The sequence below is a fragment of the Rhipicephalus microplus genome, chromosome 5 (genome assembly GCF_043290135.1).
Source record: "Rhipicephalus microplus isolate Deutch F79 chromosome 5, USDA_Rmic, whole genome shotgun sequence".
NCBI lineage: Eukaryota > Metazoa > Arthropoda > Arachnida > Ixodida > Ixodidae > Rhipicephalus > Rhipicephalus microplus.
The window spans coordinates 42,098,045-42,117,292 of record NC_134704.1 but is presented as its reverse complement, the minus strand read 5'-3'; the positions used below and the strand labels follow the sequence as shown (position 1 = coordinate 42,117,292).

The 19,248-nt window shown below is 41.8% G+C and overlaps 1 protein-coding gene across 19 annotated transcripts in view; it reads right to left on the bottom strand.

The window, feature by feature from the left end:
- PMCA (plasma membrane calcium-transporting ATPase 3) overlaps positions 1–19,248 on the bottom strand; it is a 348,951-nt gene that overhangs the window by 46,134 nt on the left and 283,569 nt on the right. For 14 of the 19 annotated variants that reach the window (XM_075895298.1, XM_075895299.1, XM_075895300.1 and 11 more), the window contains 10 exons: positions 17,049–17,141; positions 14,071–14,259; positions 11,035–11,237; positions 7,893–8,028; positions 7,623–7,729; positions 5,529–5,773; positions 3,172–3,316; positions 2,338–2,463; positions 2,034–2,213; positions 1,017–1,211 (listed from right to left, as the gene is read on the bottom strand). In XM_075895298.1, coding sequence (XP_075751413.1) covers positions 1,017–1,211; positions 2,034–2,213; positions 2,338–2,463; positions 3,172–3,316; positions 5,529–5,773; positions 7,623–7,729; positions 7,893–8,028; positions 11,035–11,237; positions 14,071–14,259; positions 17,049–17,141 — 1,619 coding nt within the window. The remainder of the gene's footprint in view (positions 1–1,016; positions 1,212–2,033; positions 2,214–2,337; positions 2,464–3,171; positions 3,317–5,528; positions 5,774–7,622; positions 7,730–7,892; positions 8,029–11,034; positions 11,238–14,070; positions 14,260–17,048; positions 17,142–19,248) is intronic. The other 5 variants (XM_075895303.1, XM_075895296.1, XM_075895297.1 and 2 more) reach the window with 2 other exon arrangements.

Below are 19,248 nucleotides of genomic sequence, written 5' to 3'. Positions count from 1 at the left end.
CTGTTAATTCACGAAGATATAAGTTTCGTTAGTGAATCTATTCCATGGCTACTTGTAGAAGTGTTGCAGGGTCTCTTCAAATGAACATATGATCCAAAAATTGATTCCTAGTTTTTTTAAGCTTAGAAGCTCGTTTTGTCGGCTTACAAGCTCTAACTATAATGAATTTTAAAATGTTCTGTATTTTACAGGTTATCACTTGCATACTACCGAAAGTCCAATCCTGCTACTACTCAAAGTTGTTTCGACTTCCTTTGAACAGGAAAAAAAAAACAGGAGGGGAGGAGAGGGCATTTGCATAGCGGCCTTACTTCAATTAAAAAAAATGATGTACAAGTTAGTTATATGGCCATTTTTTTAAATACGTCATGTCTACTATTCGAATTAGATTCGAAAATTGTTTGACCAAAATCACTACTCGCTTCAAAGTCGCTTCGAACCGAGCACTATTCACACAGACCTAGTTTGTAGAGATAACAAGTTCCTTTATTTATTTTTGTTACCCTCAATCGCCAAAGCATTGCAGAGGAGAACGGGTTACGTGGGAAATACAAAACCACATAACAAAACATGCTATACAAGAACAAGACTAAAGCAAAATAACATTTCTATTCAGTGAAACGGAACAAAAGTGAAACATAAAAAAAATCAAATATAAATGAGGGAATCACAAAGAGAAAATAGTGAACGTGGCAAAGTTATACAATACTAGCAAAAAAAGTGTAAAATTAAAATTGCAAATGTTAATATATTGCGATTGCTTTTGGGTTATTTCTGCTAACTTTATTGTTTAGGAGGACACTCATTTCCTATAACTATGTTTTGAGTGTTGCTAGCCTCGCTTAAGGCCTGTAAGGACCACTAGACTTTTTGTGTGACGAGATCTATTGTATGAATGATACGAGATCTATGGATGAATGACAAGACGGGCCCGTGAAGTGCTACATATTCATAGGGCATCAAGTCTCTGCAGCACGGCCCCCATTCGCCACAAAAGCTGTATGCAGCCCACTCACCATGGCAAACCCCACGTCTGCCTTCTTGAGGGCAGGCCCATCATTGGTGCCGTCACCTGTGACAGCGACAACCTCTCGGTTTTCGCGCACCTTGCTTTCTATAATTCCCTTGACCAGGTTGTACTTGTCCTGCGGGGACGATCGAGCCAACACCCGCAGGCGCGGCCAAACTTTGTCCAGCAGCGCTTGTTGTATCTGCAAAGATCAAGTCGCATCACTCCACTGCTCATCGCAGTACCAACACCCTATAGGCTAAGAGTGCCTCTTGTACTATGATAAATTCTCAGTAAACAGAAATTTTCTTTAAAAAAAGCTACTTTTTGAACAAAACAACTGATTGGTTACGATTGGTTTTGCAGTTGGATTCTGCACCCCTGCTCATCTCTCAGTAAACGGAACGCCTGTTAAACGGAACAGATTTTCTAGGTCCCTTCAGGTTCCATTTAATGAGATACTGACATTAACAAATTAATGTTAGCCATCCCATTTTTATGTGAAGCCTATTAGCCAGCTTGCAGTTCAATTCACTGCTTTACATTACTGAATCACTGTTCAACTGCAACCTATGAGCAGGTAACAATTGTGAGGGTTTAATGTCCCAAAACCATGATACGATTATCAGAGACACCTCAATGAAGGGCTTCGCAGATTTTGACCAGCTAGGGTTCTTCAACGTGCACCTATACTTAAGCACATGGCTTTCTTGCACTTCCACCTCTATCGAAAATGCCGCCACCGCAGCAGAGATACAATCCCGTGACCAGTAGGTCACCAGTAAAGCCCCATAACCTTTAGACTATCAAGGTTGTGGTGAGAATCACGCAGAAGTACTCGCCTGATTCACTTGTGTGTCGTGGCACACAATATGGTAAGGACAGCCCAATAAAAGTGCTGTCTAATCAATAAAAATCCTTCCAATCAAACTTTCTTAGTTCAAGTCACGCAGCACTAGCTGCCTCATAGAGAACAGGTGCCGTCAAATAGCCGAAACATTAGTTTTCCGAGAACACTACCAACCTCGCCACTAGAATCTCGTATCCTCCGGTTGAGCTCCTTGCCCTCGAGAACAAGAAAGTCATCGCCCGGCTTGATGATGCCACACTTGAGCGCAATGGAACGCGCCGTGTTGACATTGTCCCCAGTGACCATGCGAACAGTGATGCCCGCTCGCTGGCACTTGCGAATGGCCTCTGGTACCTGGAGAAAAGAGCATCAAGTTCACGGGTGTTACAGCACTGCATAAGCAAATGCCATTGGAGGCAAAAAAAAGGAGCTCTAGGATGCCGTATTTGTTCGCATAGGTTTCTGCGGGCACACTCACTTCGGGGCGTACGGGGTCTTCAATGCCAACCACGCAGAGGCAAGTGAGGTCCCTCACAATATTGTCTTCGTCTTCCCAGTCGGGCTCTTGCGTGATTGGTACCTCGTTGGCCTTGGTGTTTGACCCCTGTGTGTTAAACAGTGATGCGCTAGTTCAGCAGCTAAAAGGGCCAACTCTAAGGCTACGGCCCACATCCTGAAAAATACCCCAGTACATTCCCAGACACAAGTGAAGCCCCGAAAACAGTTAAGCATAGCCTTCTTGCTTTGCTGAACTTCATTTGTCTAGATTTCTTGGTAACAGAATGCCGAAAAGCATGAACACATTCAAACGGGGGAATGCAGGCCCAAATTGAAAAAGTGTGACACATATATGTCAATATACCGTTAAATGGTATTACGGTTACAAGAGAGTTCAAAAAGATAGAGCATATGAACAGACGACAAAGTTCTTGGTCCATTATTTGTTTGAAAAAATGTTCTTGGCTCTTTCAAATGTCGAATGTGCTTCGATTCTTTATTATGAAACACAGATTTTGACTGGAATATCTAGTTATAAAGTTCGTAAAAATTGTAATATGTGCATTATAACTGAATCGTAAGACTTGTCACCAAGTAATAATGTCAATAATAGAACTTCCCTGTCTGATACTTTTTGTCAGTAAAGCAACTGATCACTTCTTACACTATCTTTATTACCATTCTCTTTTCAAATGTTCAAATTCTTGTCCTTGTGCACCAAATCGGACACCAATGTACCACACAGCCATTTCTTTTTTTTTTTAGGCACGGTAATGAACAACCCAATTTACGATGACAAGTGAATGCAGCTCACCGACATGATGTAGTCCTTATAGGCAATGCATATGGTTCGCAGCCCATTCGATGCCATTGGCTCGATGACTGACCTCACCAGGCGATCCTGATCCTCTTGTCTAAAGTTCTCCAGTTGACCATTGGCTCCAAAGATGAAGCTGCACCTAAACACAGACGAGTCACGTACATCAATTTGAGTTGCATAAAACAAAGAAAAAACTTTTTGGGTCAAAATATTCTTAAAAAATAAACTGAATATTGGGAAAACAAAAAACATAAACATGCTGCACCCCATCTAAAACAAAGTAGGGGTGCGTGAATAAGTGAATACACAAGTCAAACAGTGATGATACAGCATCGAATAAAAAAATGAATCAAATACTACTTGAACAGTTTTTAACTAGTGAGGCAAGGATTCTCAAAACAGCCCTAGAATTCCACATTTCATTTGAAACAAATTCACACACTTAAGCAAAAAAAACATAATCTAGCGATCACCTCCAATCAACAAAAATACAATAATGTAAATTGAGGTAAGCCTGTATACAACAGCGACTAGTGCCTTCAAGATATTTCTCAAATGTGCAGCAGTTCATTTTATGGTATGAACAAGACTGTATATCTCAGGAGTATGCGAGAAAAAATTTCAATATATTGCCGGGAGCCTTGCCAACAAAACCACTAATCTCATGACGATAATAGTTAGTTGATGATACTTTAGCTTCAGTGGCTCTGAGGTTTTAATAAGCAGAAGTGTTTTCGTCCAGTGATCAAGATGGCGTCAATAGGGCCAGCTGCATGTGTCCTAGCAATTTAATGATTAAACCTAGGGGTGTGCAAATATTTGAAGTTTAGAATATTTCTTGACTACCGTTTGCTACTTGAGTAGATTCGCTGTGGAATTTTTACTGTTCGAACTTCCCGAAGACAAATGTAGTCAATGTTTCATTAAATGTGACCCTTTCAAATCTTTATCATGCTTCACCTCATATCATTCTCATATTGCGGCAAAGCAGTCTTTCCAGCTCCACTACAAATGAATTTTTTAAAGACAAATACAATTTGCTTAAAAACGGCTCCTTCAAATTTTTTGAATGCTTCACCTCATCACACTCCCAAATTACGACAAAAGCTGTCTTTCAGGCTCTGCTACGGCCGCGAATGTACCGACTCCAGGAAACGCTGGTTCTAACATGAAGATATTAGATGTGGCAGAGTCGGGTGCTCAAATAATGCTGTTCGGAAACTGAAATTTGGGAAGGAAGCGCAAAAAATCGGACGCAGGAGATTTTTAGCATCCAAAATCTCAAATGTTCAGGTATGTTAACATCGATGAGGCGGATCCGGAACTCGTAACTTAAAGGGAGCACCACCCTGTCAGCCACATCAGCTGGACTTTCACAGAAGTTGAAGGAGGAAGAGAGGCTGAGGGGATAGCATCCTTGCCTTTCATGTGTGACATGTCGGCAACACTCTGGCGGCACCAAATCATGCACTAATACGATTCGGCCTCTGCATTGCCTCACTATTGACGAGACAACTATGAAATACCATCCAGCCAGCACTTCATCAACCCAGCTAAAAGAAAAAGCATCATGTTGCTATACGTCGTAAGTAGGTGCTTAGGAATCCTATCAAACTTTTTTTTTCCCTGCAATTTAGCTTCAAACTATACGAAAAAGATTCTAGAAATATTTGAGAAATACTACTCAAAAGATATTGATTCATACTCGGACTTAAGTATTTTAATTCGTTTCTGACCCAAAATTTGCTATTTGCACAGCTCTAATGAAAACAAAAGAATTACTGGTTGCAGTTCTGATGCATTGCTCCTTTGATGTTTTCCAATCAGTGACAATAATTTTATAAATATGTGAAAAATACTTAGTATTTCAAACATGCAATATTTTACATAAATGCTGAATTCACTAGAATGCTACAGATTCATTATTCAAAATTTTTCAATATTTGCACACCCCTAATAAAGGATTTACTTATATTGGATTGATTAAGCCAAAATCTGTAGGTACAAGAGACTTTCAGTAACTTGCCCGATCATAAGCGACACACTCATAGGCAGCACCTATTAGGCAGCAAATTCTGAAGGTTCATTCACACCGGCGACTAAGTCACAAAGCTCAATCATTGGCTGCTCAATTTTTTAGTCGCGCAGCTGCAGTTGCAACACTCTGAGCCAATCACGTGTGCAGGAACAGGACATAAGCTTATTTTGCAGGTGTGCACACTGGTCGCTCCGAGTCGCTTTTTGGACGTTAGTCACAGAACAGTTATGCAACCAGTGCTAGTCGCAGGTCTGAATGAGCTTAAATTTAACTCTGCGTGTGGTTCTCAGACAAGCGTGGCGAGTGAGCTCACTTCTTCATGACGATTTCGGACGCTCCTTTGGTGTAGACCCGAAATCCTCTGCCACCATCGAGAGGGATGACTGTGCTCATGGATTTTCGGACCGAGTTGAAGGTGTACACCTTGTGCAGCATCTCCTCGGGGATGTCGTCCCGCACGCTCTGGTAGTCCTTGCCCAGGTCAAGCACGAAGCCCAACAGGGCGCACTCAGTCTTGTTTCCCACTTGCTTTGGAAGTTCGCCCGGGTTCTCGGGAGCCTGCAATGGTGTCGTGGTGGGACATCGCACCACAGATGACATGCCCTAGTGGGTGCCTTGTGCATTGTGCATACATATCAGAAGAGCCAAAAAGAATTATACTAACACAATCCTGCACCAGCCAGATTTTCCCAATCCTCTTCCATTACCGTCTTCATCTTACATGCCTACTAACAATATGTAGACTGCCACAACAGTATTGTTAAATATTGACAGCAATAATATCGTCAATACTTTGAAGTGCCCATAGCTCAGTTTTTTCAGGGACAAATGGGTGTAAGCATTTCCATTCATCAAAGCAGATGCTTGCAAGTTCAACATAAAACTTTTAGAGATTTAGGGTAGCGTTAGGAATGAAAGAAACATCTAGAGATAGAAATGGAGGCTATAAGCTTTGGCAGCTTTACAAGTAGGCATGCTGAGAAAGTAATACGGAATTTTCACCACTCTGTCATGGGTCCTTTTTGAAACTTTTAGGTCAAATTTGAGAATTTTTATAAGTAATGTAAGTAACGTAGAGAATCAAAATATAACTGATAATAAGTGCAAGTATGCATATATTTAGCTAAAGAAATGTGAGCTATGTAGCTTTAATGTAGTTTGTGAAATTCATCCCCAAATTTGAAAGAAAAAAAAACAGCTGAGCAGGTAAGTGTGGCACTCCACCTCTTCGTCATTATTGATTTACTGGGCTTAGAAAAAATTTTTTACAGCAACACTAATTGCGGATCTCTTCTTACCACTCATCAGGCCACAACATATAAAATTATGAAACATTTAAGAGGTCGACCAGCCATGCTTTGTTTGATCTCACATGGAATCATCCTGCTATATCCCCCTCAGACGCGAATTACGATCCACTGTTTACAAATGTGTCAAACTTGCATGGCACGATTTAAAGGCACTCAGTATTATGTTCCGAGAGAAAAAAGATAGAGGAATGTTTCGGTCTGCGCGAGTTCCAGTAAATAATGATAATTAGCACATAATTAAGTATCTAACTGTCATTTAATCAGTAAGCATCAATTTTTGCATAAACAGAATGAAATATTAAGTCCAAGTGCAAGAACCGTTTGTTTTTTGGTTGCATTTATTTCAAGCAAAGAAAAAAAAATACTCTTGAAGTGGGTCCTGGAACACAGCACGTCAACTGGCCATTGAATATGGTAGTGTCGCTAAAAAGTGACCTTCTGCAGCATTACACAGAATAAATAACCTAAATTATCGGTATTTGTCAACTCCGAAAGCCTGCACAAATGTGCACACCACGCTTCAAGCCATTTGAAGGAACACAGTGTGTGATGTGCCTCTAAATTTGATGTGTACAATTGATTGCACATTCAGCGGCTGAAGGGGATATTCCAGACAATGAACACATTCCCCAGTGCAACACAGAGCAAGTTCAAAAGATAAGCTGGAAGCAGATTGGCAACTCACAGTATCATTACCTGTCACAGAACGTACAAGAAATAAAATCCAATGTGCTAGCTATCTTTTGAAAGCAACTTCACCACACAGTTTAGGAGAAAAAACAGCAAAGCACAAAGCAGGGATGGCACTAGAGGAAGATTAGTGAAGGCTTAGCACTTCTTTGGGCCATACCTATTGCTACTGCAGGAGGAGTTTCAAAAAAAAATTTGCAGTTTTTAAAGCTCCCACACAGCAAGCTTCACGCAATTTTGCATAAGTTGCTTGTTTATCCACATTGGGTAAGTCAGGAACTGCTTAGAATTGTTTGATTCATTTGTTTTACAAGCTTAGTTCCCATTAAATATGTTCAAGTTAAAATCATGCAGCTACAATGATTCGGAATCCAATACAGTCACAAGGGAGGGACATGAATACTTACCATAACTCTTGATGTGTAGGCACTGTTGACTGATATGCCGTACAGAATCTTGTCAGCCACAACAGCTGGAAGGCTTTCATATCTCGGTGATGATTTATGTAGAACACCTGCAGGGAGAATGGATGCACTGTAATCTAAGGCTTGCAGAGAGAAAAAAAAAGAACATTTTACATTCTTATGAAGTCCAGACTTTTACATTCAATAGTAAGCTATAAAAAGAAAAAAAACTGCTCTAATGAAAAGTGAACATCAAGAGCAATGAAGTCTTACCACAGATGTAGCTCTGCACCACAGTCATGCGATTAGTTGTCAATGTGCCGGTTTTGTCCGAGCAAATTGCCGTTGCATTACCCATCGTTTCGCAGGCATCTAGATGGCGTACTAAATTGTTGTCTTTCATCATTTTCTGAAAAGGAAATTTAAAAATTTAGCACAACTGCCAATGGCATACGTTCAAGTCAACAGTTCACTCATAACTGAAATCTATCGCCTGTGAACATAAGAATCTTGCACAGCAGCTGCACAGTGAGCCACATGGATTCTTTTAAGCAAATTCTCCTACTCTTCAAAGAGCCAGTATAAAACCCCAAGGTCCAAAAATTGTCATAAAGAGAAATATGCGCATTTTTACTTTGTGAACATGCTGTCGCAAGAATCTTGTGAATACGTGCTATATTAATAAGAAAGTTACAAGGGTTGGAACATCAGTTTCCTTTAGTTTCAGGTTTTCGCGTGGTTTCACCCCCCTACTCCCTCACAAGGAGCGGAAGGCATAGTTCGTCGTCCTGACTGGTTTAGACCAATCGACGAGCTGCGTGCTACGTCAAGTCGAAGATCAGTGACTCTGTGTCAGTGCACATGAAAGGAGGATTGGTCAGGCATAGGAAAGGAGCACAAGAATTGTTTTTCGAAATGGAGGCTCTGCGCAGTGCTGTAATATTTGGAAAACATGATCACTGCAGTGTACTCTATGAATTGCCAAGCTTCTTTGGCCGGGGGGGGGGGGGGGGTAAAAAAAAAGTAGGCATCTATTGACTGGCCCATTGAAGAAGTCAACACAATCGACCACCAAATAGTAGTTTTCAGCGAAAAACAGAAGTAGAGGTTTTATTGTGCTTGTACATACATATATGAGAAATAGACTGTAAAAAAATTTTTCATTCCAAAATGAACCCTAGAAGTCGCCAGCTATAAACCACACCCACCACCGCCGACTATCATTTTGCCATGGCGGGTGCGACGTCATGTGCTACACAGAATAGAGCCGTAATTTTCCATTTAAAGGGACACTAAAGTCCAATAACAATTTACGTTCGAGTGAAAGGTCTTTGTATGACGACACCTAAAATGACAATATTATCAAGAGCAGTGCACTACTTACCGAGAAATCAAGGTGAATGCATGAGAAGACATGCGCTGCAGTAGGACATTCACAAAATGATCCCGATGACGCCAGCGTCACAGCCTACAGTTAATCACTAATAATCGAACTAGCTGCACTAAAAAAGAACTTTTCGTGCATCAAGAAGAATAAAAAAATGTTGCTTGTGTTTTTGCTTGATTCATGAAAAAAAAAAATGCTGAACATTATTACGGGGAATGACGCGAGTGGTTCAAAAGTTCAATTTTCGCCTGGTTAAACTGGACGGGTCGTGCTATCTAGCAGGGCCCAGTTGAACCAAGCATGTCTGCCATTTCAGAGCCAATGGCAGGAAATTGTTCAATGGCCATTGTTGCTGCTGCAGCTCTCGCTGCTTTCGTTCTGCTGCTAGTAGTGTCGGGGGGCCCGCAGTGAAGTACGGCAACGTTGTGCACAGCAACAGTGACGCGAAACGTTCTGCTTGAGGAGGGTAGTTTGAACTGCGATAGCCTGATTCAAACCATCAAAATAAGCACTTCCTTGGCACAAAAGTAACACTACGAGGTTTCTGGACCGCTACTACAACAATCAACATGGACTTAATAGCTGCCTTTAGAGTCCCTTAAAGTTTCAGCCACTAAATCGTCAAATTTTCAATGCAAGTTGAAGAAAGTTGCAATACCTCTATTGTAAGTGCAGCTGACCACAAAACGAAATTGTTGGCCAGAATACAGACACTCACAAATGAAGTGGTTTGTGATGTCAAGGCTTGCGAGTGTGAAAGTGTTGTCAGACTCTCAGGTGGCCCGCGTGATTATAAATGTGCTCATTGAAAATTAAGAACTCTGCCAAATGCACTGAAGGTCATCCAGCTTGTTTATGAACACGCCATGATTAACGGACAACACAGATTATGAGAAAAAATGGGATATCATGGCCCTCTTAAATACTTTTAGCAGAGACCATGCCAACACGTTAAAAACTAGTCACCATGGTACACAGAATTTTCTTTTTACTGTTATTTGGAACCTCGCTAGTATATGCCTGCAATATTTTCACAACCGTATGAATCTATTCCTGGGGACAGTCTAGTGAATATTGTCACATAGCTCTTGCAAAAAATATTTTCAGCCTGCCCAAGGAACATTTCAAGGAGAACATGTCTTATCGCAATAACTCGATACAGGATCTTCCGAATTCTAATTTGCCCTTAATTTCCGCACAAAATCTTCAGAAAAATGCTGCGCAGGGCAGCACTACTGAAAGTTGACCGAATTCAACAAAAGCTGACGAGATACAAGTCAGAGTAATCAGAGGAGCACTTCCACTCACATTGAGTGCTTTTATAATTAACTAGAGGGGCAACTGGCACTGCGCCGCTGCTGTAAACATGAAAGTGACGGGATGCTTCAAGTTTGGATTTACACCGTGCACTAAGTGCCCGGGCACTTCGAGGAAGTGTCCGACTAGAAATCGTTCCTTTCGTCAAAATGGTTTTGCACTGCTAAGCATGTCTTTTATAGTGTGACATTGATAAGCGTTTCGCTTACCTTTGACAGCTTCTGCGCCTGTGTAAAATTTTACGAAAAGGAAGAAAAGTAGCGAGGGGCCACTTAAGTTGGAAAACAGACAACAAGGTCAACATTGATTTCCCACCTGTCTCTAGTTTCTTTGTTCCTCTCACAAAGCTTTTACCGTACTTACTGGATTGTAATGCGACAATTATAACAAAAGGGATGATTATTCATAGCATCCAGAAAGAAACAATAAAATTTTGGAATTCGACTTCAATGTGAGGGTTGACTTGAGGCAGCAAAATATGAAAAAAAAAAAATTGTTACATTCGAGTAAATATGCTATACCCTGCGGATGAATGTAATTTCTTTCTGCAATATAATACATTTGAAACCAAGCCTTGCTCAATCACAGCCAAAACAAGCCTCGCTGTGCCGTCATTCCCTCAACGGCTGAGCGCCTCTTTGAAAGCAGGCATAGATAGTGGCAACCAATTTCCCTCTAGGCGTTATTTAAAGAAACTCCGCGGCCACTCACCTTTACAGAGTAGGCGAGGGAGAGAGTGACAGCCAATGGAAGACCTTCTGGGACAGCCACCACCAGAACCGTGACGCCTATGATGAAACAGTTGACAATGTGCTGGGTGTCACTGCTTCTCCAGGGGCGACCCTCCGCCACAAACACCTCAATCAGGTGCCTCACCACCAGAATAATGACTGTCAGCACTGCTATCGTGGATCCTGCAAGCCACACAGAGGTTGGGGTACAGCGAAAAGCTTAGTAAATGAGATTCCCCAACAATGCCGTAAACTTTCATTAGGGCTTTAGAGAAGCACATATTATTTGAGTAGTAGGAACGCTGCCACAAGCTTGCAGGTGGTTAAGAAGTGGCGACAAGCGTCAAGGTTGGAAAACACTGAAAGCTTAATCTGATTTTGAGGTTCATTTTCCAATTCCAAACATCGCACAACCAACACCACAATGCCATGATGCACAAATTCGCTGATGTAATAGAGCTAAATTTGAATATGATGCTGATCAAAAGGGGGCTCCTGAACCACTTTTGCAAGTAATCATGAAATGACTTCAGCATCGGCGTTTGCTGCCTGACAAACTGATTACCACGAAAATTTCTCAAATTCATTAAGAACAAAGCTACAGGGATGAAATCCAAAAGGCACGTGCGAAATCGCAATCGGCCTTGGACAAGAACAAGAGATCATCTGTCCTTAAAAGCTTCATGAGTCCTTGCAGGTGAGCACCTAAACCTCTCTTCTCCGCAGAATGACGAATAAACGCATAGTGGACACTTCCCTACTTTGCGAAACTTACCATACTTATTTCAGTCTAAGGCAATAGTTCTAGAGGCGAAGCTCCTTAAGGTGTGGGTCTGTCCATCCTCCGATGGTGTATGTAGCCACCGGTGGCACATACCCGAAAGAGCGGTCCTTAGAATGTATGCTGAATGGCGGCACTTGTATATGATGAATACATGATGAATACATGATGAAAACATGTGAGATGGCTGTACTTGGAGTGTTCACTAGATATACGGACGGACAGACAGAAAAACAGACGTACGAACGGACGCATGGAGGGACGTACGGATGGATGGATGCACCGACAGTCACACGGATGGACGGGGACAAACGCACGAACAGACTGACGAACGCTTCGCCCCACCACTTATCATTCAATTTGTGAATATGCAGAGATTTTTTTTTTTTTTTCAAATTTCCTTGCGACAAACTCCAGAGTCGGCTTAGATTTAAGGATTCTGAAAAACGTGCCTTTTTTCATTGAGAAAAGAGGTGCACGACTAGCATCGCCTAGACTGTATAATAGCCACTGGTAGCCAAGCCAAGTACGCGCCATTTCGATCATGTACAAGCCAGTTTAAGTACACGCCATTTTGATCTTTGTGGCGAGTGTTGAGGCAAGCCATTTGTCATATCGAGTTGCAATTCAAGCGGCATAGCTCAGTGGCACCAAACAGGCGGTGTCATTATAATGACATTTATAAAAAGAAAGTCGTCCTAGTAACAGAGTTGTTGTCCAACGTTCAAGCCTGGCGGGACATAGGAGTAAGACGAAAAAAATGTGCGTCGCTGGAGGGGTTGCAGCGTGGGAAGACAACCCAGGAACTTTGTGTGCTCTTTTCAGAAGTACGGCCAATACAATGCGCTTAATGGCACTAAGGATTGCATACTGTTTGAGGACAGCTACAAAGAAGTCAGCGATGACCGAAACAGGACGACGATTTGGAACGAGCGCGGCATCGGCAAGCACATCATCTTTATGATGCAAATAACTAGCAGCAGCGCAAAAAGAACAACAAAGAAACACACACAACAAGATTACCGGCTGTATGTTTCTTGAGTTAGTATTTGCATCATGAACCACCTGCTTTGTTTCATCTTCATGTTGGATAATTTTTTCTTTTTCTTAACGCCGTTTTAGCTGTTTCGTTCGGCCTATATTCGAGGCAAGTTTTCTTTTTTTCCTGGCTCCAAACCTTTACCGATGAACCTGCAGGGCGTGCGCCAACAAGGGTTCAGAACGAGTAACAGCTGCAGGAACAACAGTGAATTCGCGATGTGCTCCACTTGCAAAGACGCATTAACATCGGGCAAGCTGCCCATGATGAACAAAACATTAAATCGACCCATGCGCTGCTTCGCATGCTGCTCATGTTTCCCTTTAGTGGCAGATGATGTGCAGTAGAATTTCGATGATACAATTACAGTAGATACCAATTTCGCGATAATACGAATTTTAAGGTTGCTTCGAATGGCCTACATTATATAAAATATGCCGTGATTTGGTGTTATACAAACGGTTTCCCCAGCAACCGTGAATGATACGAACGTGCGATTGACTATTGCACGCAAACAGCGCAACGCGGCTGGTCAGTGGGAAGAAGACCCATTCACACTTAGCCTCAAAGAGAGCGGATGCCGCAAAACACCCGGGAATTTCACTCTCTTCGCCGCCTAAGTGGCTGGAAAATCACGCCGCGAATCCAACGCGAAAAAAGGGTCCGAAACCAATTTTTCTGCCACATGATAACAGATCGCCCTTTTGCTCCACGGCTTTAGCTACACCGGCTGCACTAGCTCTCAAACCACATGATGTAAACAACCAGCCGTGAATTTGACATGGCGACAAAGCAAGTGAACTTCCATTAACTTGTGCAGTGTTCGCTCCCTTTCGTGCCAAGTGTGAATGCGCTTTCAAAGCCAGCGGTGTGAGTGAGAAAACCGCAGCACCTTATTGGGAGACTGTGAAAGCAGAAAAAGAACTTCACTGACCTTTTCAGCAAGAAGTAATTGACCCCAATAAAATCATTGTTCATCTTCATGATCAGCTTTAACTAGTTCTTTGTTCATACGAATTCAAAGCGATACGAATGTTTTGCGCGATCCCTTCGAGTTCATATCATTGAGATTCTACTGTAACCTTTTCTTTCCACGTTATGTACAATCAATTTTTCATTATCAAATATCTCATCTGGCAGGCCACCTGGCCACTGCATGCAGGCAAGAGCAAGAAACAACATTCCGGATAGCTTACCAACATATCCTATTTGGATGGCCAACTTTGTGAGCTTGGCTTGCAGCACAGACTTTTCTTTGCGGGGATTGCTGTCTTCAGCCGGAGAGCTGGCAGCGACAATGGAATCCGCGCGGGCAGGTTCCACGTGTGTGTTGGCAGTGATGTTGCCCAAGTGCGAGTTCCCAGACATGGCCGCTTCTTCGTCCGCTGCAGCATTACATGCCGTTCAAAAAGTTCGAGTGTTAGCAAAGGAGGAGCACCGTGACGAGCAGCAGTGACCTCTTTGTGATGATATGCCGCTAACGTAATGTGTAAAGGGTTACACTAGGTGAGTTGGGAGGTAAAATCGATACAGCTTCCTCCTTAAATTCCAATCAGTAGCGCGACTTTACAGTATTAAACAACAGTCTATAACAGCCCCACAGATATAACAAAATCTGATCAAGCTAATTGCTCTTGTCTATGAGGTAATATTGTAACCCTGTGGTGTAGTGCTTTCATTGCATCAGATTCATCGCTAGGCTTTACTAGAGTAAATTTCGCCCAAGCGTTCCAATATGTACGCTTCGCTTTAGCTCATAAGCTTATGTCAGCCATCCCATTACCTTCAGCTGAAATGTTTCCTCTCTCGAACATTTACACATTTCAGGCAATCTATTTCAAAACTGCAGTACTGCATGTTATTCTTAAAGAAGAGTAATTGTCATATCCTTCAGCCTATTTCAACCATCTTGTTTAAGAGTATAAATGTCTGCAGTTAGCTTTCGCCAGGCCAATTACTTTCTATAGCACATACTTCCCTTTATATGAACTAAAAAACTGCCTACAGTACTGCTGTCTCGTGCCCCAAATAGCGTCAAAACGAGTTGCCAAGACCTCAAATGGTATCATTCAAAAAAGCTGAAGTGCCCACCACATATAAAAACAACACACCAAACACATTCTTAAACTAATAACAGCTCAAGTGAGATACGGCTGTCTGGAATCAATATCCTTTGCTATGTGGGATTTAACAACCCAAAACCATCATATGATTATGAGAGATGCCAGTTAATATCCTTTAGTTAAAGTACAACAGGTGTAACACAATCAGCATTGGTTATCCCACCAAGAAAGTAGCTGAAGCACAGAAGCTCATGTCACTTGCATGCACACTGCGCATCTCGAGTATGGCAGGCATAGCGTTGAAAAAAAAAAAAAAAACTCGCGAAGCTAATAACAAAACAAACCTTACAAAACTGTACTTCTCCCAACACTGTGGCACTTTCGAAGTATTTTCTCCTCTGAATGCCTACAATATGAATGGCTAACCAGTTTGTAATCACATGTTTCATTGAACTTCAATTAAATTTTGTCCCATGTACGACAATAACTTAAAAATCTAAATGACTGCAACTAATTCGAAGCAATTATAGTGATCTCAGTAGTACAAACAGCCAATTCATTATTTTAAACAGTCACGCGCATCGGAAAACGGTTTAAAACAAGCAAACAAAATACAACTCTCAGACAAAAAACACAGAACCACACGGTGCAATGTGTAAGATGACAAAAGCATGCACGACAAGCGTGAAAACCCCAACACACGCCAGGCATTTACAGTGAGTATGATAGACTTATTTGGCTATTTTTGCATGTTGCATATTGTGCAATCAGTAAGAAACACAATGAGTGGCAAGTGTTAGTGTGCTGCTCAGTGCAGAACCATACTATTAGCACAGGCATTTAACGAGGAGAAACGAGGCTACAAGTTATATAAAAACAAATATTGCAAGACCCCACGGGCAAACCTTCACTTGTGCCAAAGGTATAACTGATCACCCAATATATATGGATCTTCCAGCTAAGATCTCTTGCAGTGAAACTTCATGCAGAAGTCAAATGTCATGGTGAATATATTTTAGGTATGGTGTGCTTCAGTGCAATGCTTTGTTGCTTGACCCGTCAAAAGGACAGACCGAAAATTTATTTTTGGGCTTTCACATAACAAAGTCATAACCGAACCATGAGGGACACTGTTAATGCCAAGGATTGATTTCGACTACCTGAAGTTCTTCAACACAAATCCGATGACTCCTTTGTTGGAGTGTAAACAGTACAGCTGGCAATTTATAAAATAAATAAAAATGAAAATGCGTCTTCAGCAACACAGGAGTAAGGACTCCATTTTTTATGGTTAGAGAACTGCAACACTATGCATACAATGAGAAAAAAAAAAAAGAATGGCTGCTACATAGACCCTAAAATGTTTTGTTTCTCCTAAAAGCAGACAATAGGAGTTCCTCCACCGAAAATATTGTCTATCATTTTTTCAGACTGGAACTTCCAAGTCGTTTGGGATGAAATTTCAAGCAGATGCCTAACTTGCTGCACAGTATTGAACAAAAACATGAAAATCTAGACTCCTAAGTGAATCGTGCAACAGTTTAGCTGGAAGAACCAACTTTTACCAAGCCCTCCTTCTCAGCGGAGAGCCCTGTACATTGAACGCCACACTAGACTCAGTCGTAAGACAAGACGACACAATCCTTTTTATCCCAACATAAACAATAGCACAATATCAGAACATGCCAGCATTTGTGCCTCAGTATCCTCATTCTCCAAGTTGCCGCTGCCATTAAGGCCCTATAATCAGGCGCATGCAGTGGTCTCTGTTCAAAACAGCTGTGCCGCATTTCACATTCCTGTGACTTGCAGTCAGGTCCGTGTACGCACGTGTTTTGCCAAAGCATTATGTGCATTCACAAGCCACGGGCAAGTCGCGAAGCATCTCAGTACTTTTTCAAAAAGACTCAAGGGAGAGGAGACAAGAAAAGTGCGAGGTACAACAAAGGCATCAGTGAGGAAAGAGCCGACACCCAAGCAAGAGAACAAGTTGGAGGTAGAGAGGAGGATCCCCGTTATCGTCCGCTTTTTCAGAAATCAATCGGGAAAACGAGAAAGACACGAAGGACAACCAAACAACAAGGATAAAAAAACAGGACGAGGGCACACACTCTGGTGGTCGTTCTTGGTGAGGCATACACTACCATTTGGGTCGGGCAGGGTGAGTGGCGACAACTCCTTTTCGCCAGCTTCGACGTAGCATGCTGGGGGGCGCGCACAACAGGGGCGGAGGCGTCAGCAACAAAGCAGGGAAAGTAGATCATGGGTTGGGAGTGGGAGAAAACGAAGTCCAGGGGAAAGAAAAGGGGGAGCAAAAAGGAGGATGCGGATGATCAACCCCGCAAAGGAAGGAAAAAAAAACAAAAGAACACAATGTCAAACCAATGCTCAAAAGAAGCAAATCTGATGTACGGCAGACTCAGTAGTACTCCTTTCATGGGAGAAAGAAAAAAAAGTTAAAGAAAAGAAAGATAAAGAACAAAGGGTAGATGCAAATCGTACCCTCTCAGACTTCGTATGTGGCTACAATTCAAGCAAAAGGCACAATTTATGCCATGCTTCCAAAAAGCTGCATTCACAATCCGATATCAAAAAGCTGTAATGTACGTTGCAGATAGAGAGGTTGCCGCTACAACATTGAAGCATTGGCATCAATTAAGAAAAACATCAAAACTTTTTCCTTTTCTAGAAAAACAATTCTCTCTTTGAATCCTGGGTGTGTACGCTGCTGGAGTACCAAGTTATATAACGAAGCCCAAAATGCAAAACAACGAAACAATTCTTCATACAGCTGGAGAATAAAACTACTTTACGGTTAACTAAGCAGGAAAGGTAAATGCATCAAGATAGCACACAAGTGTTATTATAAAAAGCTGCGCCCCTTAATGTCTGAACATTTAAGGATGTCATCAAGACTGCAAAACTGTAAAATTGTTCTGCCAACAAATGCGAAAATGTAGCTGAGTTGTGATTGTAAAAGGCAGATAATAAATTAGTCTTCACTGGCTAGACTTTACTGAAAATTTCAACTGTCAAATTAGAGCACTCTTAAATTAGCATGCAGTCACTAGTTTCATAAATTTGGGTGACATTTGAGCAAATAACAGAGAAATTGTTGCTGGTTTGCTTTTTTCCCTTTTTTTTACTTAAATCTCTCATTACTAAACAAACAGCATATTAAAAAAAGTCCAAACATTCATGAAAGATCGTGTGGAAAATGTAATGAGTGATGCCACATCTATATACTATACAAATCTTTTATATGTTTCTTGTAGTACACAAAGCTTAACTGAACTTATTCTAAGCTGTCTTCAATTCTCAGCCTACCAGTCGATCTTGACATGCTATTTCTCCCTTGCACACCGTTGAAGCAAGGTTATTCACACAAAGTACACTTTGGAAGCATTACGAGAGACATGCAATGTTAGTAAAACAAAGCGAGCAATCAACGTGACATTATTCTCTTTCACACATGCATTCAGAAATAGCGAACACAGCAGAAAAATTGAATCGCGCAGGATCTGCCGCTCTCTGCATGACAACACAACACAACCAAACTCTCGTTACATGGTTAATCAGCAGGCTTAAACCTGGACGATGTAGAAGCGAAACATGCTGCATACTTATACAGACACCAAGGTAAGGTAACACACGAAACAAAGCAAAGCATTGAAAGCACCCCCCCCCCCCCAAAAAAAAGAAAACTCATACACAGGACTGCACCCTTCAGCATGCTTACGCCGATTTCAGCATTCACGAAACTAATGTTGCGGTCAGTAAAAGTAAGTAGCACAAAAAAACATGAAAGAGCTGTGTAGAGCAGTAAAGCTAAAAATTGGGGTCCTCCGATGTCCTCCGAATGCGCACCTTTTGAATCTCTCAAGATCGGTGCTTTCATAGCTTAACATTAGGTAACATAGCTTTTGGGACACTGACTCAGTAAATTGGTAGACCCCGCGGGGACATAAGCAACATTTTAATTCTGCGCAGCGAGCTTATTACACTTTAGTCTCGGCAGGAATGTGCTCTGGGTGACTAACGATTAAAGCGGATGCCTTGCGGCACTCACTTCAGACGCGGTAGCCGCAGTGCTCTTACTGCAAATTATACAAGTTGAGGTACAAAGTTCGCGTTTCATTCATTGCTCGTGGCTTCTCATCAAGTTTTCACAGTCAGTGCCCTTCCCACTGCCATAAACATTACCCTAGTAAATACAAGATAATTTTGAAATGCTCTTCCGAAAGCCTTTTATTTGTCTAAAACACCGCGGTCAACCTTGGCACTCCATTTATGATCACGGTCACTGGCCAA